The sequence below is a fragment of the Diabrotica undecimpunctata genome, chromosome 7, assembly GCF_040954645.1.
Source record: "Diabrotica undecimpunctata isolate CICGRU chromosome 7, icDiaUnde3, whole genome shotgun sequence".
Classification (NCBI taxonomy): Eukaryota; Metazoa; Arthropoda; class Insecta; order Coleoptera; family Chrysomelidae; genus Diabrotica; species Diabrotica undecimpunctata.
This window is the reverse complement of record NC_092809.1, coordinates 160,016,790-160,040,147: the sequence shown is the minus strand read 5'-3', so window position 1 is coordinate 160,040,147 and position 23,358 is coordinate 160,016,790. Positions and strand designations below refer to the sequence as shown.

General features: G+C 31.5%; 1 protein-coding gene across 2 annotated transcripts in view; it reads left to right on the top strand.

The window, feature by feature from the left end:
• Positions 1-22,412: 22,412 nt before the first annotated feature.
• The window catches only part of cysu (peroxidase homolog), a 79,257-nt gene continuing 78,311 nt past the window's right edge, over positions 22,413-23,358 (top strand). Inside the window, exon 1 of one of the 2 annotated variants that reach the window (XM_072538638.1) lies at positions 22,413-22,519. In XM_072538638.1, the coding sequence (XP_072394739.1) occupies positions 22,428-22,519 (92 nt within the window). In that variant the 5' untranslated portion in view covers positions 22,413-22,427. Of the gene's footprint in view, positions 22,703-23,358 lie in introns of both variants that reach the window. The other variant, XM_072538639.1, reaches the window with a different exon arrangement.

Genomic DNA, 23,358 nt, shown 5'->3' with positions numbered 1-23,358 from the left:
AAAATAGAAAAACAGCAGCTTTCGACATGATGGTCCTTTATGGATAATATTCTTACTCTAAAACTAATAGAGAAACGTGTTGTTGAACATTCAACCAATTATTTTTAACACATTGTGTTGTGGAAACTCGGTCACATAGAGCTTTAATCCTCAGATTTAAGCTATTTTCTTCCTGTTTACTTTACATCCATGTAAAAATTTTGAAATTAATAAATAGGCAGAGCACAAACTCCTGATAATGAAAAAAATTTAAGAAATACATATTTGATATTTTTATGTACATAATATAATGATTGTTGATATGGTCTATTTTAAAATGTGATTTCTAATCTATGTCTTCTAATTGTTGGAAAATTAGTGGATGAGAATTATCAACGATCTCGTATTTATTTTGTAAATTGTTGTCTATATATAGTCTTAATTAAAATTATTTGAAATTGATTATACATTATTGATACATTATTTAATGAACCTAATATTGTAATTATGGTTATCATTAACAGCGATGAAGTTTACAACACCAGTCGTAGATGTAGATACCGTGTATGACTAATGGCTATTAGATACGAGTAATATACTATATTATTTATACTACTTTAACGAATGTTTAATATTTACAATTTTTTTTCTATGCCTTAGATTAAAAGTATCCTTTTTCAGGGACCATTTCAAAACTCCTTCCTACCCGTAATTTCTCAGCGACAAAATTATGACAGATCCGTCACGATGGTATTGTCAGTTTGATAAACGTCATTGATTTGTAATCAATTTTGGACAGATATAACGAATCCAGACGAAAAATCAAGATTTGGATGCTAGTTGAGTAAAGAAATTAAAAAATTGGTGTCGAAAAATGTCCCATTGAACATGCAGAGCCCTATTTGGACCCAATTTTCAGAGTTCCTACTGGTGAGAAATTTTAAGCTTGAAAGATGTACTGCCATTATGCCTTTAACATGAAAAAAGGCAATGGTGAAGACTATAAAAGGTCGTCTGTAAAGTCAATGTGAATTACTATAGCAAAAATGGTACAAGAAAAATATTTTACGGAGTACGTCATAAAAATCGACCCTTTCACAGATATATCCTTTAAATGTGCAAGATTGGCCAGAGATACCAAACGGAGGCAGCTTCAAAGTGTCCAAGAAAAAAGAAAACTCAGTTCAAAAGCATTTTTCACCGAAGAACTATTAAAAATCATCCAAAGCTACGACTAGGAAATCCCCGATGAAGCACAAAAAAAAATTTTCACCTTTGCTCATTTGAACTTGCTTGGAGAGGCAATGAGGCCGTAAACTGTAAGATTTACTTTTTCTAGAAGGAATTTGATCTTATGGGAAAGTTTACGGACCGAATTAAATACAGCAGCATTCTGTTCAAAACAAATCAAGGAGGTTCGAAAAGTTTGGCAAGCAGCAAATGGCTGGTAAGAAATTCATCAAACAAAAATTTATGTCCAGTTACTTTTTTGATGATTATTTTTGAAATTAATGGAAAAAAGGGGACCAAAGATTTTGTCAGACAGACTCTTTCTTACCGTTTACACCAACTGAAAGGATGGATCTTTGTTCAAAAACTGTCCATTTGGAATCAACACCGTATTTAAGTGGACAAAAATGCCAGCTGAACCTAAACAATAAACGATCCGATTTGATAACAAACCAATCTCCTCGATCTTCAGTAGAACAACAAATGAAGCTAGACGTTCGAGTTGCCAAATGCTTCAGGTCAATTATGCATAAAATCATGCTTTTGTAGAAAAGAATGGGCAAACTACTATAGCTTATAATAATTATACATTTAATATTTTTAACAAATAAATAAAGATTATGTTTCGTTTATATGGTGCATTAATTGTCTCGTGAAACAGTCTTGTCGAATATCATTTGAGAGAAAATTATTTACCCGCAAACATTTTTTCTGGTTTTATTCACATTGCCTTTTGGCAATTTTCGCTTACAAAATTTTGACAAAATCACTCTACTGCCGTCTCGTGATTTAACTGTCAAAATTTATTTCGCGAAAATCGCCAGGCAACAAACTTTCATACCAGTCAAAAATATTACCGGCAAAATTGTGTCTCTTGTGATATAATATACGAAAAAAAGTAAAATTTTAGTGAAAAAGGTACAAAAAAAGCATTATTTTTAATGCAAGCTTACAATAATCGAATATAATGCTATGGATACTAGGTGTCACTAATTAGACGTAAATAGTGACAATTTCTTCTTCTAGTGACTGATGGAGGCGAAGATGTTGGCAACAAACGCGGTGAACTATGTGCGGTGTTGTACGCTTCTCAGGAATATATGAAATGAGTTATGTTCAATTATTGTTGTTTTTCAGCCAGGAACTCTGCTACTACCAGATATTCTGCGGCCTTATATTTTTTCCTCTATGATTTTCAAAACTATCTATGACTTCGTCATATAGGTTCTTATATTTCTCACTAATATTATTGTTAACAATTAATCTTATATGTTAGTATATTTACATTTTGATAGCCTCAAGCTGATTTCTTTAACTGACTTTCATGGTGCAAGTCACTACCCAATACAACAAGACAAAGTACCCGAAGAATTTGACAATTTGCGAAATGGAAACCGAAAAGTTAAAATAAATATATTTTAAACTAAAATTGTGGTTAGTTTACAGTAAAAATAGTAAACCATACTAAAATGCCAAAATAATGAAGGTTTAGGACAATATTTATATCTACTATATTATGTAAATAGTTGCATATTCGATACTAGCTATCTCCTGTTGCGGAGATACACCTGTTTAATACGACAAAAGGTTCGAAACCTGCTCAATTATTTATCGTTTGTAGTAATTCAACCTTTATTTAATGGTAATACGAGCTTACATGAAAAGTACAGACAACAGTAATAGATTATTCAACAACTTTTATTGTAGCACGCACACATATATTCGGTACGATATTGAGTCGAAGTTCTATATGGATATACAAACTGGTACATATTGCATAAGTATTATGCGGTATTTGGTGGAAAAAGGTAACAATAAATCGTATAAACTTTGTGAAACTGTATGTATTACCTTTTTTATTATCGACTGTCTGAGTCTATGAATTTTTACATTTGTATAACAAATCATGTATGGGAGAAATGTTTTGAGTTAAAGTTCGCTAAGGAATTTTTTCTCGAGTCGCATACTAGAACGATTTCCGAAAGTGGATATCGAAACGTGAAAAATAAACTTATTTTAAACTTAAATTGTGGCTTATTCCCAACAAAAATAGTAATTGAGGCGGTAGCTAGAAAAAGAGCCTATCTGCTAAGTGTATTTTGAAAAACAAGCATTAAAAGAGTTAACATCCATGCCTAAGGCGAACCAACACTTGCATTGTTTAAGTGTTTTAATTTTAAGAATTTTCGATCCCTTTATAAAATAATAGAGAACACCTTTATAAATTATGTCCTTTTTTTACAAGTTTACATAAGCCCTTCTTCTGGAAAACACATTTGGTAAATTAAAACGTCTTCTGCAGTAGAAAGGCCTATAGGTTATATAATATACTACAGTTGTATATTATATAGTATAAAAAGGTTTAAAATAATAAAGCTCTTTGTACCTCTGAAAGCGTATTTTGTACAAAATTAAGCAGTGTATTTTGAAGGATAAATACTTCTTATTTACATACTCTCGCTGTCACTGCCAGATCTTAAAATTTGTCAAATGACTTATTCTGTTCAACCTAAAATGGCTCCACATGCTAGCAAAGAACTAAAAGCAAAAATTGTAACGAAATTGGAAGATGATTGGTCACTATCTGCCGTAGCGAACCATGACAACAACTTGGCGCAGAAGAAGAAAATTTTTCAATCTTCTAAAAAGGGCAAAATTTAGGCGTATGGACCAGATAATAATAAATTTAATCCTCTATATGTTGATAGATATCGAGCAGATAGTCATTTTACCGCCATTGTATGGGGATGGATTTCGTCTAGAGGAATGAGAATGGTATGGCGTATTGATGACAGGTTTGTTGGGCGGACTCTGAATATTCTAGAAAACATCATGTTTCCCAGTGTAGAAGAGTTGTACCCAAAAAATAATTTTATCATCCAACAATATTCGTCTTCACACTGCAAATATAATAAACCAGTGGCTCCAGAATAACAACATCGAAACTTTACCATGGCTCAGCTACAGTCCAGATTTAAATCCAATCGAAAATGTGTGGAGGGTTATTATAAAACGGTTGTATCGGCGAAATTTTATACCTTAAAATGCTGAAGAGCTGTGGCACGGTATACAACAGGTTTGGGAAGAGCTCTCTAAAGAAGACAATTTCATAGTTCCTTTCACGCAGATGGACCGAAGACTACTGCGTTTCAATGCTGATGGAGATATTACAAAATATTAATTTTATTTTTACATACCTAAAATTAGTATAGTTTTGGTCTTCCAGACCCTCGCTTTCTTTCGAGAGTTTCTTGTTCCCTCCATTTTTTAATAATAGAAAAATTGTGGTTTTGCTTATGTTAAAATGTTTTTCTGCCTCTGATATTGCCCAGTTATCTTTTAATTTGGTTACAATTTACCTACAAAAAACCATCCTAACCATTTATTATTCTTATATTTTTTGTGTAGATGCCAAATTTACATTTATTTACAGAATTTTTGTTAAAATTAAAAAATTAAAATTAAAATATAAATTGGAAATTGTCATAACACACTTCTTGCGTTATTACTTGTAAAATAATTGCACAATTTACTTATTGTTATATTATTTTCTTATTAGTAAACGGCGTATTTTATTTGCACCTTGTACACTTAGTATTCCATGTTTCATTTATGAGTCACCATAGCCAATTTCCTGTCAGAGTATAAAATATATAAGAAGTAAAACAAATCCAACATAGAAAGAACGATAGAAAATAATTGTGTAACAATAGCGTGAAACCCATAGTCAATCTATTAATATAAATCAAGGCTATGATAACGATTTAACATTATGTTAAATTAGAAGGAAGAGGAAATAGAAACTGATCTTAGGCACATTTCAACTTTTTACACACAGATCGCTGCATTTTCCTAATAGAAATGTCTTCATAAATCACTTAAGATAAAAATCATATCGTAAGTGTAATTTTCTGGTTGTTTAGAGATTTAAAACTCTCGTTCGGACATTAATAAGTATAATAGTTTGCATATTATTCGACGACTGAACAATTTTAAATGTATTATATACATTCTGCAACTTATCCTAGCATTGCATTTCTTATTAAAAGAAATAAATCATAATAGTTTTGATATATTTTACCCACGCATTCTTGTAAAGCGATAAGGTTTTATCTTGTCGACGACATTCCACAATTAATTTTTTAAATTTTGTCGCGTTCTGTAACATAAAGGTGATAAATCAATTTGATGGGGTCGACCTAGATTTATCTTACTACTCTGGGTATTTCTTTTTGCATAATAACAACACACGCCCTGTATGGGATATTTTGTAAGATTTTGATGATAAAGATAGTAGGAGATATTATACAGGTGTTATCAAACATCATTTAAACAAATTTAAATAATCATATATTTGAATCGATTATTTCTTAAGTGATTTTCGAGTTTTGAGAAAAACAGAAAAATGTTGTTTATTTTTTAACCTCTTGATATTTTAAACTTTTTGTTCTTTTTTTCATTAGTATGGTTCGGTTAAAGGTGTGTATTAATCAAATCAATCTAGAATTTTGGATTTTCATTATTGGACAGATTTAAAAAAAAATTAACTTAGGTTCTTTCAGAAATATACATATTTATTGCTAATTTATTTTTAGGTTGTTATAAAATCCTGTAATATGGTAATTTTATTGTGAAAAATAGCCACAAAAATATATTTAACCAAAATTTAAAAAAAATATAATATCAAACAACAACAACAAAATCGAAAAAAAAACATGATTTTCAGTTCAAGATGCTTTGCTTTTGGATTTCTTGGTCTTCTAGGAATTTATTATGTTAATGTAAAACTCTTGCTTATCTTCGGATACACAGTGGTTAAGGCTTTGCAAATGGCCTATTTTTGTTTCCAAATTCATTTCCAATTCCATGTCTTCAGAATATGCTGGTATTTTGGGCCATTCGATATTAAATTGGCTGTTGTGTTTCGGTAAAGTCAAATGGAAGTGATGAACACCAAAAATGCTATTAATATTTTCCGATGCCCTTACATAACCTGGAGTTTCGGATCTATATACATAATTTATATAAACATTTATTCGTTGAGATTCAGTGGACAGGCTTGTCTTTTTATAATACTTGGGCAACCATTGCTTAAAATTAAGAATCTCACTAGTTTGAACTTATTTTACAGTAAACTTGCTTTTAGCACTTGAATTAACAATTTTATGTGTACTTATGAATTTCAAATATTCTGTCAAATTTTCGGTGTCATAAAAAATACCTTTTATGACACCGAAATCCCTATCACAGGGCAAGAAGGAATGCCCTCTAATGGGAAAATATTGTTCAATTTCATCAAAGCGCCTCATATCTGTAAGGACCAAACACAATCTTATAATAGTGTGGTTCTTATTTTACCCAGGGCAGTTGTCACAAAAAAGTTTCAACTCTTTTATGTTGGGTGGTATGTAATTTTTTATATAATCAAACAAAAAGGTGCATATTTCATTAGGGCCCTTATTGGCCTGTCGTTCGTGATAAATAATGAAAAAAGAATTTTCTGTTTTAAGATTATGTATGCAAAATACATTAACCGTTAGTTGGGTCTTATAGAAGACTTCTTGTACAGGTATATGTGGTAGATAAACATTTTGCATATAGTCAAATGCGAGCCCTATCATTGTTACTATTGTGACACTCTTTAGCAGTATCCTTTAAATTCATATAAAACTTAGCCCTTTTTTGTGTACTAACAATTCTGCAACAGCCACTTTTTTTGAGGCATCTCCCAGAGAGGGACTTTTGATTTTTAAATTCAACTCTTCACATTTTAGGCATATAAACGCCAAAAAAGATGCAAAAAAGTTTACCACTATTATCTTCGGGCTGTCTCCTAAAACCCCCTTCGTATAAGGGAGAAAACGGAAAAAATCGATTTACCAAGAATGTGTATGGAGTAGAAAAAAATATTTTTGATAAAAAATATAGCTAAGATAATTTTGAACAAAGATGTTTATTAACATTTGTAGTTTGAGTTTTTATAAAGATGTTAAATAAATAAACGTGGCGCGATTTTTGCCAATTTTTATGATTCTCGTGAGATCAATACAATGTTTTCTTTTCATTGACAGGCCAATATGATGTTTCTATGAGTAGAACCCAATCTTCAAAACCTATAGCATAAAATTTTAGTTTTGAGTTTTGGCAACAAATGTGAGGCATTTGAAATATGCTTAAAAAACGCTGAATTTAAACTTTCACATTAAAAACGATCTAAAACATTTAAAACTGCTCTTTTTAATTACACCAGTACGTTGTTTAAAACTGCCCATCTTCTGCTACAAATTACATTTAAAATCATCTTCTTACAGGCATTTCCCGTGACGTGCGATCGTTTGTAATGTAAGTTTAAATTCAGCGTTTTTTAGTAATATTTCAAATTCCTCATAGTTGTTGCCACAACTCAAAATTCAAATTTCATGTTATAGATTTTAAAGATTGATCTTTAAAAATTGAAATTTCAGTATGACCGGTCAATTAAAGTATTAAATTTTATTGATTTCACGAGAATAGTAAAAAAATGGTAAAAATCGACCTACGTTTATTTATTGCACAAATGTATAGAAACTAAATTCATGCAAAAATTACACAAGAAAGCATTTATCTTTAAAACTCATTTTTATTTTTGTCGATAGGTCACTCTGATCAAAAGATATTGAATTTTTACGTCGACTTTATATACATTTTATTTTACATTGATTACATTGATTGGAACCTGGAGAACGGTTCATTCTACAAAAAAAGTGCTAATTGACATTTTTGTTTAAAATCATCTCAGATAAATTTTTTATTTAAAAAATTTTTTCTACGGCGTACAGGTTTTTGGGTAAATCGTTTTTTTTTTTTAGTTTTTACCCCTCTCCGAGGGAAGTATGTTTTTTATAGGTAAAATCTCCTAACGACTCGATTATACTGTAAAATCTAAGACAGAAAAAATAGCAATAGTGTTAGAATCATTTTTTACGATAGTACTACTTTTGTCCTAGTAGTAGAGACCAAATTCACCGGTACAAAGTGTGATTTTTTTATTGTTTTATTATAGTTTAGGATAAAATATTAAATAACATGTATCGAAATCTTCGGTTTGGTTAATAAATTGAATTGATATTCCCTCTCTTCTTTTTTATTTGACATACTTGTACCTTAAAGTATTATTGTTTCACATTTATTTATAGGTACTATTCCAAGATCAAATATGGAACAACAGAAAAAACCATGCTTTTATAGAGTCAAGTAATCAGTCGATGGCGATTTTAGTCCATTTTTTTTAATTACACGTTTTCAGACATTCTTATTACAAATTGTGATTACATTAACAGATAAAAATAGTTTTCACTATTATCTTACACGTAAAACCTTGGCATCCAAAATGAGTTAACAAACATTAAGAGCACGATTAACAAGAATGTTTGCATATGTCGACATAAACCTACCAATAAATAGCCACAGGCAATTATTAATATAAGTTTTGTTTACGATCGATTCTATTAACCTAATTTTTATTTTAATTCTTTAACAAAATTATCTGGGGTGGTCCAAATATGTTAAAATTTAGCAAGAAGAAATTATCTTTCTCTGCCCACGTAATTTGAAGTGTAGACGAAGAGTAGACCAATTTTAACCAACATTGAAATTAATTAAAATTGCAAATTAAATTAGATGGGATTTTAAAATCCCAATGGTAATAATTTTAATATTATAATAAATCTTTAAACTACTAAAGAAATGAGATTTTTCCTCAGCGTAGAAAAATACAACTACTTTAGACCAATAATATTCTTTCGAAACTGTTTTCACGTGTCTTCTTTTACCCTCAATAGTATATATTTTTTGTAATTAAATCACAATAATTTTATTTAAAGTTAAATATTTTTTTCCTAAAGCAATAATTCCCAGATCTTTGGTCCCAAGAAATAAGCATTCCCATTATTAAGACTGTTCAATTTTTCACATGCGAGAAACCATGTCATTTTTCGCTGTATTACTCCCTATCATTTTTCATCTTAATTATAAAATTATTACCCTAGTCCAACCTTTGATAATACTTCCTACTCCAAACTTTAACCCCACCCCATTAGAAATACAATAATTGTAAGATAGCAAACAAAAAAAGATTCTCTCTTGCCTGTTGACTATAGCTAGCAACAGACGTATTCTCTCTACTGTTGACCACCACTAGCAACAGACGTCCCCTCTCTCTCTCTCTCTCTCTCTCTCTCTCTCTCTCTTCTCTCTCTCTTCTCTATCTCTCTATTTCTCTTTCTCTCTCTCTCTCCCGACTGTTGACTGCCGCTAGTAACAGACATTATTTCTCTCTCTCTCTCTCTTTCTCTCTCTCTCTCTCTCTCTCTCTCTCTCGCTTAAAGTTAGGCAAAAAATACTGCGAATTCTCTTTTGAATCGCACACGCAAGTGTGCTCTATCTCGTGATCTTAGTGTTAGTACCGCAAGACACGTGTTGCGAAACCGGTAAAGACACCTTCCCCGTACGAAGAACAACCGCAAGTGAAAGCCTGTAAATACCGAGAGTGTGTGTGCAACAGCAGTATTGGTAAGACTTTTTTATAAACTCGATTTGCTTGATCTGTATAACCCTTTACTACTTATCCTAATTTATTTGAACCAGCCCTATGTAATACGATCCTCATACACTAAAATTATATTAATAATTTCACATACGTACACCCTTTTTTGTACAAAGCCTAACAAACAAAAAGACAACCTTACCTCTCACCGAATCTCTCTTACATGTTGCATATGTAAGATCCTTGACTAAATTTTAAACATCCGCCTTATACTACTAAGAAAAGAATAATTTCCTTACTCCCTTCCAAAGTGGTTTTCGAAGGGGTAAATAACATAATAATAGTGTCAAAAATTATACAAAGTTTTCTAACCGGCTTCAAAATTGGACGATAAAAATGGAATTTGTTTTTCTACTGAAAAAAACACGATACATTATTTTTAATAAAAATAAATTCCACCTTACAACTAATCTAACATTAAATACCATGTCCAAAGCTGGAGCCATGGAGACTGGTGTGCCACAGGGAGCGGTGTTGTCGCCATATCTGTACACCATATACACAGCAGACACGTCAACCGAACCCATATCGTTGTTAAGTCTATACACAGATGATTTAGCGATATCTGATAGCAGTACCAAAACAGATCTAGCAGTAAGACACATACAAAGGACACTTAACGAATTACAAGATCAGTGTCTACAGGAGAAGATAGCTGTCAACCCTGACAAAGCAAAAAGTCAAGTAAAAAGTATCTTTAGTAATTCATAGGGATAACAGCTATTCTAACTACCCCTAAAATCAGGTGGCTTAACCACATAAAAAAACAGAGGATGTTCGATTATCCAGGGCATCCAAAGTAACTTTCAGTACAAAGCATCCCCAGTCGTTATGTCCTGCGATAGGGAGGAGGTGATTAGGTCAGACAAGTGCCACTTCATTACGCAGTACGACCGGTTTGATCTTTGGACATGTGGGTTCCACTGTTTCATTATTATAAAATTATAAAATGCTGATTATAAAGTATTAATTAGTCTTTAGAAATCGCTTATTAGGGCACGGTAACAACTAACAATAATCACCGGGAAAGCAACTCTGCTGCACCGTACTGATGGCGACCAAATAGTCAAAATTACATATTTACGGTTGCCTTCCATCGATATACCTATTTTGTTTTTTGCGAGACATGCCATTACGTTTTACCTTTATTATTCACTCGCATTAATCTTTGCTGAAATTTGTAAATCTTTTACACATTTTCTACAGCTCAAAAAGACAGAAAAAAAGTCGTTTTTATTTAAGACTACCAAAATAGGTGGTGCATTTTGCAGCTTACCATTGGAGAAGTGAAAATAGCGGGACCCGACTGTCTGAAGACGTAGGGCGTACAGAAATAACGTTATAACAATGTGTTGATACCAATTCATACACGCAAAGTTTGACGAATTGTGTTTTCCTTTCTCTGTTTATTTACATATTCGGCGTCTCAATTCGTCAAAGCCGTAGCTAAGCTCTTGCTAAAATTTGTATATCTTATACATATATAATATGTGTATATATATACTTTATTTTGATAGTTCTAGTCATAAAAATGTTTACCAAATATTAGTAACATAAATTTAATGGCATTGAAAAAAATTTAAACACCTATTTAAGATATTTACATTTAGGCCCTAATTTAGTTGTGTGTCCTTTTATAGGTTTTATTGATAGTTTTAATAACAGTTTGAATTCTTAAGGCAATTAAATTTTTGTCAACAGAATTTATTGTTCCAGGAAATAAAATTCACCTAATTTTCGACACATAAACTCAAAATGTCAAGGTAAGTTACCAAAAGTTTTATTGTTATGTCTGATAAATAATTCATATAATTAAAAATATTTATATTCAGATCATATGACCATCTGTCCGTATCTCGCACTAGTTTAGAATTAATTGATACAATTTGCTATAGATCCAAAAAACTTAAGGACTTAAGGAATGACATTTTTTATCTGCTTCTTTAAATGCCATCTTCATTATAAAGATTAACACTCATAATAGCCCTTCTTACTTTCGATCAAACTTCTGTAAATAGTTGTTTTGAGCTGCAACTTTACCATCCTTTTAAATTCTTTAGGAAAGGTATTTGTCTTGCTGTAAACTGTTCCTGTTCTCTATCTGTTGAATTATGACCCGCAAGATTTCTTGCATTATATATCCGAAATATTGTCGTTTTGTTTATTTTACAGTCCTATATAAATGCTTTTAGGGACCAAAAAGTGATACGATCCCTCTCTTCGTCTTATTGTATTGGCTAGGACTGGCTCATTGTATTTTCGGAATTAAGTCCTTGGTTAAATATTCGATTAAATATACGATTAAATACTCGAAAAGTGATGTCTATTCAATACTGGCAAATGGAGGAAAGGAATATTTAAATTTATTATACTAAACTAACAATTTAAATTAAAACATCCAATAATTACTTCCATTTATTGGCTACTTCTTCTTAGAGTGCCGTCTCCCTACGGAGGTTGGCAATCATAATGGCTATTTTTATTTTTGAACTTGCTGCTCTCAACAAATCAATCGATCTGCATTGATACCAATCACGTAGATTCTTCAACCATGAGTCCTGCCTTCGGCCAACAGATCTTCTTCCTTGAATCTTTCCCTGTATGATGAGTCTCAAAATTTCATATTTTGGTCCCCTCGTCACGTGGCCTAGGTATTCCAGTTTTCTGGTTTGTATAGTGGTGAGTAGTTCTATTTCTTTACCAACCCTCTCCGGTACTTCTTTATTTGTAATTCTATCAGTCCATGATATTTTTAATACTCTGCGGTATGACCAGAGTTCGAAAGCCTCGAATGATACGTAGTCTGATCTCCAAATTTAGATTTTTGCACGTTAGGAGTGGCTTCATTCGTATAAATGCTGATCTGGCAATCTCTATTCGCCTGTTTATTTTCGCAGTATGATCATTGGTTTCATTGATCAAAGTTCCGAAGTATTTGGCTACTTAAGTAGTATTACCACAAAAAATAATTTAAGACATTTTACTCACTAATTATGACAGACCAGAAGGTAAAAACTTAAGATAAGCAGTGACGTACTAGAGACTCGTTCTAGCAAATAATAATTTACGAGTTAAGCTATCAATATGTGTCAAAAAAAAAGGAAAAAAAAATTTTTACAACGTAAAACTCTTCTGAAAAATTACAGTCACTTTTGATTGACAAACATTTAGAAAAACCTTTAAATATATTGCTCACTGATAAAATCTTTTTTCGTGAATTTGAAGAGCTGATATTTTTTACACAGATTTGAAAGAAATAGAAAGTTATAAACAGTTGGAATTATTTTTTTAATTCCAAGATACTTTGTTTATAATAATTAAAAAAAAAATAAAGTTTTATTACAGAGTAAAAGATTAATTAGAATAGAATAGAATTTCAAGTATAATTTAATCCATGTAGACCCACTGTTTGGTTTTGAAGTCATTTTGAAAGAACTACAAAGTTCACTGAAGATAAGCTGATTAGTCCGAAAACGTTTTGAAATTTAAACGTTTTAAATTTAATTTTTAATTCAACATACCAATTACAACAGAAGTGTTTTACTTCGATGTTCGAATTTTTTTAACTATATGGTTAGCCTATTTCTGGGCATTATCCCTTTTTAAACAAATTAAGTTTACAACTATAATTCTATCTGACTCCAAATCGGTTTTGCAAGCACTGATTGGATCTCCAATTAAACACTTTAAAAACGATATAATACTAGAAATTAAATCTAAACTATGGTCTTAAATGCAGAAACAAAAACAATATCAAGTTTGTTTGGGTTAAGAGACATGCAGGTATTACTAGCAATGAAGAAGTAGATATGGCAGCCAAAAGTGTTTCTGACACTCGAATAGAAGCAACGATTAAAGGTAATAATGATTTCTTGTCACTAATAAAGAAAGAAGCCATTAATAAATGGGAAAATTTATATAAAAGTATTACTAATGCTCAGAACAGTTGCTGTTATTCAATTTATCCAACTCTGTCCAATAGCCTCACCTAACCTGTTCTCCTGCCAAATTATATGCTTCCACCATTACTAGAATTAAAATTCATCGTGGTTGCTCTTCAGCCTATCTTTTTAAAATAGGAGTATTTCAAAGCCCCTTTTGTGAGTGTAGCAACAGTTCAGTGAGGGACTTAAATCACATATTTTTCGTGTACCGAACACATGTACCGAACACATGGGATCATCCAAAGAGTTATTATCCAAATTGTATAAACTACACATTACAGGTTCAGTTAATATATCATGTTTATTTGCCTCATTCAACAAATCAGTGTATGATGTCTTATTGATTTTCTCAGGAAAACAAAAATAAATATTTACCACAAATAGCTTAAAAAATTGTGAGGTAATCACTAAAATACAATTGATATGCACAAGTATATACTATTTAAAAGTACGTATACAATACATACTTATATAGTACTTCTTCTTCCTATGCCGTCCCCATTAACGGAGGTTGGCGACCACATTTTTAAAAGCTTCTCTGTCTTTTGCAACGTGGAATGATTCGTCTACAGTCATGTTTGTCCAGTCTCGAATATTTCGCAGCCATGACTTCCTCTTTCTACCTATTCCCTTTTTGCCATCGACTCTACCCTGCATGATGACCTGCAGATATATAGTACAATACATTTAATTACAATACAATATATAGTACAATACATACATTATATAGTACAATACATTTAATTTTAAGTCAGTAATATTTCATTAATAAGATTTGTGCATAATGAACATAGTTCGAAGCCTAACCTCTCCACACATACATATTATACAAGTTTACTACTTTTAACAATGAACATGTTAAATCTTTCTTCATTTTTTTAAAGATAAAATTATGTTATTCGATATTTTGAAAAATGATATTTTTTACACTAAATTGTTAGTAATTAAAAAAAGACAGAAATCTCTGTCGAAGAAGTATATGTTTTATTTATATGGCCTATGGCCTATAATAACTTTAAAAAATTCAGATACCTCGATTTTCACAGTGTCGAACAAGGTCTATTTTTTTGGTTATTTTCCTCCACTGTACTGTGATTTTTACTTTTTTAATCGAGCGCTGAGGCGATTCTCGATCTTTATGACTAATTAAAACCAATTTTTTATTGATGTAAAATTGGCAATCCTCTTTTTTAAGTAAATTATGGTAATTTAACTTCGCTTTATATAACCATTTTCCTTTTTATAGTACGGTTGACATTATAATTAGTATATTTTATAATACGCTTTGTCATGATCGAAATATTGATGAGAAATTTACGTAAAATGCCATCCGCTGTCATTGACTTTTGATTAAATCTATTATTTCATGTCTCATTATAATAAATTATGACACGTTATTTCTCTAGACAATAATATTATGAGGCACATACAACGGTCTCCGTGTAGGTAGGTATAACAATATTTATTGCACCAATGTACATTTTTTTCTTTGTTGTTACAGTCTAAGTGGCTTTTATTGAGTCATAGATGTGCATTAATATCAGTTCACGCCCCCAATTCATCCATCTGTTCAATCTAATAGCGTCGTGTCTAAAAATACTAATAAAATTTTTATTTAAATTATTAAATATTTTATTGCAATTTATAAAAGTGTCTACATACAGTTCGGGCGTTTAACGGTCAAAGGTTGTCAAAGAACTCAATTAAGTGAATAAAATGAGAAAGAATATCACCATATGATGTCATAACTTCCAAACTGTATTAGACAATTCCAATAATGTCCCAAGAGTGAAAAGGATAGGTATGTGGAATATTCGAAGCATGTACCAAGCAGGCAAAGCAGCAAATAATATTATTCAAGAAACGACACTCCATAACGTAGATATTTTAGAATGCAGTAAAGTGTGATTCCCAAATTCCCAAATTCTGGAGTAAAGATTATAGATGAACAGCATATCGATTATTTCGGGATTATACAAAAAGAACCAAAAACAAGAAACAGAGATAATAGTAAAAAGAGAAATAATTAAAGCGGTGATAAATAATACAACGATAGCAAAGAAGCTTCGCTTCAATATTCTATTGATTTACTAGGTTATTAAATGATTTGCATGGTATCATCTGATACAATTTAAGCAGTAGTCCTTATTTGCATACCGTGTCGTAAGCGCAACTCAGATCAATGAAAGCTACTGCCATTTTGATTGATTTTTTGTTGGAAGCTAATTTCATTAAATGTTTGGCATAAATGCAGCTTGCTTTACAGTAATCTTTTCTGTTACAGGTTATAAAACAATGAAAATACATCTCCATGAGCTTAGCTTAGTGTTTATTTTAATTATTAGCATATTTTTAATAATGGAGAATTATGAGTGACAAATAAATAAATGTATACACAATTACTTTAAATTTTAATCCAGAATTACCAGATATTTAAAATAATAATCTGATTACATCAGTAAAAAACCAATTATAATACTTTAGTAAAACATACTATGTTAACATAAAAGAGTCTATAAAGATACTATAAATCACTGAACCAGTTTTTGTCTTAAATTAATAATGAAATAATCAAAATGCGTACATCCGTCCTACATATAAATGTTACCAACTTACTTACCTAATCTGGGTTTATACAACAATCACGTCAGTTACTTTTATTACTATTTATATTTTAGTCTACTTAAAAAATATACTCGTATATTATGTGATAAACCAAACAGCGTGATTTAGAGACAAACGTATTAGACAATACTTAGAATTGTGTTTATAATAAAAAATATTGATACTCTTTTTTTTTAATCAAAAGAATAATGAAAGGTTATTGGTGGTGCTAGCGTGTGGTGCTAACGTGTGTTGCTGGCTTAAGTCTACTTTTAGTAGACTTAAGCCTTACTTTTTGTATAGAACTGGGGATGCTTTCAAAGAATAAAACAAAGCGAAACGTATTCTACTAAATTAATGAAGTACCTAGTTGACGTCTTTCATTTTTTTCTTTTAAACTTAAAGCTGACTATTAGTTTAAAAAAAGGATATGGGATATGATGGTTCTTATTTATCCTATATCGTGGTTTTTACTTATTATGTATGATGAGAGAGTGATATATCTTGCTCAATTTATTGATCTCGGATTTGTTTATTTAGGGAAGTTGGATGTTTTAGACTTTGGCACATTTCAAGGAGGGATCGCTTATAATAATTTTATTTATATAACAATAAAACACTGAAAACTTAGTTTTTAAAACTTCCACAAAATTTATTATAATATTTTATCACTACAGCTGTTTCGGCAGAGTGCCTTTCTCAACGTTAAAGACTATAAATTGAAAACACATTCAAAAATAGATCACTTGAGAAAGGCACTCTGCCAAAACAGCTATAGTGATAAAATATTATATTAAATTTTGTGGTAGTTTTAAAAACAAAGTTTTCAGTGTTTTGTTATACAAAATGAATTTCCATCAAGTAACGGTCAAATCCATCACTTAATGATTTTGTAGTTTACAAAATTTACAGTTTTATAGTACAAGAGATAAAACTAAACAAGACATCACTCTACTAGGAGGATTAATCAGTCTGACAAAGGTGTAAAGGAAACGCCCGACTACAGAAGGGGAGAAGAAAACAGAAGTTATAAGTAGAAGGTAATATTTTTGTTGCAAAATATAATAGTTGGTATGCCAACGAGTAACGAAAGAGAAAAACGACGCGTATCTGAAAATGATCAACAGAAGGACTAGGAGCAATGTTGAAGAATATCGGGTAAAGAGACGAGAGGAAAAACAAAAACACAAACAGAAAAAGCGGCAACAAATCAATAAAGAGTTCGAAGAAATGGAAAACCTTAATAGAGAACACGAATACAGAAAATTTTACAAACAGGTTAACACAAAAAGAAAAGTTTTCAAGCCACAAGCGAACCAAGTCAAGGCCCTTAACGGAATTCTTTTAAACGAGAGAGTGGAACTACTAGAAAGATGGCAGGAACATTTTAATACGCTACTTAATGGAGAAAGTAGAGCTGAAGGTAGATATGATAGAAATAGAACAGGAGGATACTGAACTACGAACTACTACTGAAGTACGAACTACGTTCTTGAATGTTCCAACTTTAGGGGGATTTCCCTTCTTAATACGCATATAAAATTGTGTCCCTGATACTTAACGAACGACTGGCACGGTATACTGACAATATAATAGGATCCTACCAAAGAGGCTTCTTGAAAAATAAATCTACCATTGATCACATATCATCCATCAGACAAATATTAGAAAAAACGACGGAGTACGACATAGACTGCCATTACATCTTCGTAGACTTTAAGGCAGCGTACGATACTATTGACAGGCCCCAATTATATTCGGCGATGATCGAATTAGGAATACCAAAAGGATTGGTAGAATTAATTAAAATGACAATGATGAAAGTCGAATGTAAAGTGCGCGTACAAGGGGATGTTTCAAAACCATTTAAAACCAACAGAAGACTGCGCCAGGGAGATGCGCTATCATGCACGCTGTTCAACCTAGCGTTAGAAAAAGTTATGAGAGATTCGGGAATAAACTTAAAAGGTACGATATATACCCGTAGTATACAAATAATGGCATACGCTGATGATATCGTCATAATTGGAAGAACCCAAAATGAAGCAGTGGAGGCTTTCACACGTATCAAAAATGCCGCAAAAAAACATCGGACTTCTGATTAACATCCAGAAAACTAAATATATGCTTGTTATATTAAGAATTCTACAAAATAACTTAGAGGTGCAACACGAAACGATAGAAATTGTAGAAGAATTCTGCTACTTACGATCACTGGTAGACTACAAAAATAACATATCCAACGAGATAAAAAAAAGAATATGCGTGACTAACCGCTATTATTTTGGCCTGGGTCCTCAACTAAGTGAGAGAAGTATGTCAATAGCAACAAAGTGCAAACTTTATAAAACAATAATACGCCCAGTGCTCACATACGGATCGGAAACATGAGCAATGACGACCCGAGATGAAGAGTTACTGCGAGTCTTTGAAAGAAAAGTATTGAGGACCATATATGGCGGAGTAAACGAACAGGGTCTGTGGAGAAGGCGATATAACTTTAAACTCTATAGACTTTTTGGTGATGCAGATATTGTGAAGACCATCAAAATAAACCGCCTAAGGTGGGTGGGCCACGTTATGCGGATGGATGAGAGTGATCCCACTAAAATAACTATGCTAAACAGGCCGGTCGGAAGAATAAGAAGGGGGCGATCTAAACTCAGATATCTGGACAATGTACAGGAAGATCTGAGGGAGATTGGAGTGAGGGGCTGGAGAAGACAGACACTCGATAGGGAAGGATGGAAGAATGTTTTGAAGCAGGCCAACGCTCACGAAGGGCTGTAGCGCCAACAGATGATGTAGAAAGCCAGGAATCATAGTATGCAAAAAGTCATTCTGTTCTTTGCGTGGAGTATCAAAACAGATTGTCTCAGATGGTCAAAAATCTGATGCTGGATAGTATTATGTCACCTTCTGATAAGCGTGGGAAACATTCCAATAGACCGAACAAAATCAGTGAAGCAATGGTAGCTCAAATATAGGAACCTTTTCGGAGTGTTCCCAGAAGAAAATCTCATTATAGTAGGAAAGATAATCAGAAAAAGTAATTGTTATCCACTGAGTTGAATATTGCAAAAATGCATTTATCGCCTGTACCTTAAAAAGTATGATCCAGAAAAGTATGTTTTCTCCTCCAAGACGACGGGAAAGATTTAAACAACAATAAGTCACTAGTAAGATCTGGGTGAATATTTGTCCATCTTAGCTCCCGGGATAAAAAATTATTATATGCATAGTTAGTTCTGTGAAGAGAAACATAAAATGTTTGGTTTAATCGTGTTCTATAGAGAGGTACATGCAGACCAACCTGCTCAAGTAGGTGAGGACACAAGACTGTAGAATTAATTATGCCATAAAGCATATTTGCATCTTTAATTAATCGTTGGTCATGCAATGAGAGAATACCAAGTTGGGTTTGGACAATGAAGATTTCTAGTTTATTATATTGTGTTGATAGTATTCTTTGCTAAAAAGAAGTTTTATTTATTTTTATCACATTATTTGTTATTTTTCCTGTGTTCTCTATTATGTTTCTTGTTTTTTAGAGTTGTTGTGAGTTAAAAAAAAAGTTGTTTTTAATTTTATGATAAATAAATGCTGAACGCAATAATATTGCTTTATATGTGTACTTTTTGAAGGTTCTGTGCAAAAAAGAGTCAACTCCAAGATTTTACTAATTTTTGTCGAAGTCTCAAAATATTAAATTTTTTTATTTTGGGATACAAAATATATTCATTATTCTTAATCTTACACTTGTTACAATAAATATTATTTTTAGTCTGAATAAATATAATTAAGCTTCAAAAATCGTATTACTAGTCTTCATATAACCTCGAAACTACTACATTAAGAAACTATTAAAATTATATGAGCGCAAGTATTCAAAAAGCTTGTAATAAAAAATAAATCTAACTTTTTGACCATTGGTACTAATTTATACGAATATAAAGCAAATACACTAATAGAATTTTAATGTGCTATAAATTCAAAGTGTTTTTAAATATTTATAAAATAATTAAAGTAAATTAGACATAAAAAAGTTAGTAATCTGAATTTGGAATAAATGTACCGAACAGAAAGTCGTGATACACCAACGGTTTCATAAACAAAATTTAGTTTTGATATTTGTAGATATCTGTATTAACCATCTAAGAATATTAGCGGACATGTATCGTAATGTAGTCTTTTTATTATTTTCCAAAGGTCTCTTTGGAACTTGACCGTGTCCAAGATTCCATCTCACGTAGGTAAAATCGCTGATCGCTTTTTCTTTTGTTTTTTTTTTCTCGTTTAATTTGTTGTATTTTTAATGTTAAGTTATCGTATAGTTTTCATACCATCACAAAACCTACAAATTGTTTTATAAGTATATATATATATATATATATATATATATATATATATATAACGTGGCCCTACTTAAAGACCAACAAGTGGCAAAGAGGTTAGAAAATGAGATTAATGCAAGATTAGAGGAAGACAACTTAATGTCTGATACATTGGAAGAAGAATGGATTAAAATCAAAACATCAATGACAGAAGCAGCGAAGCAGCTAATGTTTGCTTGGGCAATACAGGAGCGAAGAGAGAACAGGGAACAGGAAACGAAAAGGAAAGAAGCTAAAAGAATCTGCAGGCAAAAAAACAGAGAATAAAACAGAAACCAACATAACAGGAAATAAAGGAAACAATAAAATGGCTTAAAAACGGTAAAATCACAGGGAGAATGGAATCCCAGCGGAAAGTTTAAAGATAGGAGGGGTCACACTGCAAGCTATATAATTTGATACTGAGAGTGTGGCGAAAGGAGAAAATGCCAGAGAGATGAAGTAATGCCGTAATTTGCCCAATACATACGAGGTGACAGAACCCTTTGTGAAAATAACAGAGGGATAGCGGTACTGGATGTGGTTGTGTACAAACAATTAGCAAAAATCAAACGTAATAGATTGGAAAAATACGAGAATGGCATAGTAGGTGAATACCAAGGAGGGTTTAGACCAAGAAGATCGACAGTAGATCAAATATATACCTTAAAATTGATACAAAATAACAGTTACAAACAAAACCTACGACTTCACATGCTCTTCATTGATTTTAAACAGGCTGTTGTATAAAGTTCTACAAAATTTAGGAATATCAAAAAAGTTGATAATATTATTGAAAATGTCGCTAACAAGTACAAACAATAGAGTGGTCATAGAAGAAAGTATGTCAAATCTGTTTTCGGTTACAAGAGAATTAAGACAACTTTCTACTGATCTGTTTAGCTTTGTCTTGGAGGCAATATTGAGAAACATTAAGATGCAAACTAGGGGTACCATTTTCCACTATAAATAGAAATGTATAGCGTATGCAGATGATGTAGTCCTCTTAACAAGAACAAAAAACTTGAACACATGTTTAAGAACTTTGAAGATGAAGCAAGAAAATTTGGGTTGTATATAAAATGAAGGGAAACCAAAGTATATATGCGTGGTGAGATAACAGAAAACACACAATAAATTCATATCAGCTAGTTTGAGTATTTGGGTGTAACAATAACGAATAAAATGGAAGAAGAAAAAGAAATAGAAAAAATACTATTAAAAGGAAGTAGAGAAATGGACTCATTAAACAATATTCTAAAAGCAAAAAATGTATGTAGGGCAGCAAAAATTCGAATATATGAAACAGACATTCGGCCAGTGGCAGTGTATGCCTGTGAGACATTGACTATGAATAAGAAAGATGAAATGAAAATCGAGATGTGGGAAACTTTTTATTGACTCCAGCCAATCCAAACATATTTATATATTATTTCCAAATGAGTCAACAAGTACTTTTTTTATTCTTACTCTTATATTTGTCTATTATATATACGTTTATTTAAGGTCCAGTAAATTTAATTAATAAAAATAAAACCGTGTTTAAAATTTTAATTATCAATTATAAAAACATTTCGTACGACAAACGTCGTAAAATTTAATCTCCAAAGATTTTGTCTGTCTTGAAAATGAAATAAATTCACGAAACAATAACATGAACATAGAAAGTTGTTTAAAAATCTGTATGACCCTCAAATTGTTACACATATACACATGAATCTGTGTTCTGGGTTTCAGTCAATGGTAGTCGTGTTGGAGGGGTTGAATCTTTCTTTGCGAAAACCAAAGAAAGTGACAGTTCTTCGGTAAGGCAGTCTATGAGTTTAATCCTTAATCACTTCTTAACGGTGTTGCATTGGTGCGCGTTACCGCTGGTTTTTGTGGTACTCATTGGTACTCTCGATTATTATCGTACATCTGCGGCGCGAATTTAACAGGACTTAATTAACACTTGTAAAAGAAATTTTTACTGGCACGGAGATGACGAGGTTTGTTCTATTTTTTTTTTTTACTTTTTCTTGTATTAAGTCGGTTTTATACAAATATAAATATGTTTATTCAAATTTCGGAATATCTAAATTTACAAAGAATGTTAACACTTTTAGTTTACCCTTTCAGCTCTAGTTATTTATTTATCATTAAAATCTACAAATTTTAAATATAATACAGTGATTTTTGATCTGTTCGTATTGCTCTTTTTTATAATTGTTTAAATGGGCATACCTCACAGCTGGATACAATGATTTGATAAGATGATTGATAATGAGGACTTTTCATTATATTCACATAAATCCCCTCTTTGTTTCCTTTGCTGATGGATTGGTCCCATAATTTGCTCTTTCTTTCTTTTGTGGCTTTGTCTAATGTTCTTCGAGCGAAATATTGATAGAATGTACATAGATGTTTGTAATTGTAGCAGTGCTTTAACGAGGTTATGTCGTCTAATATAAAAAATTTTTGTTGTCCTTTAATGCAAAGTATTTGGTTTAATTTATATTGTTCTATATTTTTATTTACATCTTTTTAAAGCGCTTTCGAGGTATATTTGAAATATATTGGGGAACAGGTAACATCCTTGCTTCAATCCCTGAAGTTAGATAATGTTACAAATCTATTGTTATTGGTATCCCAGTTTTTATTTTTG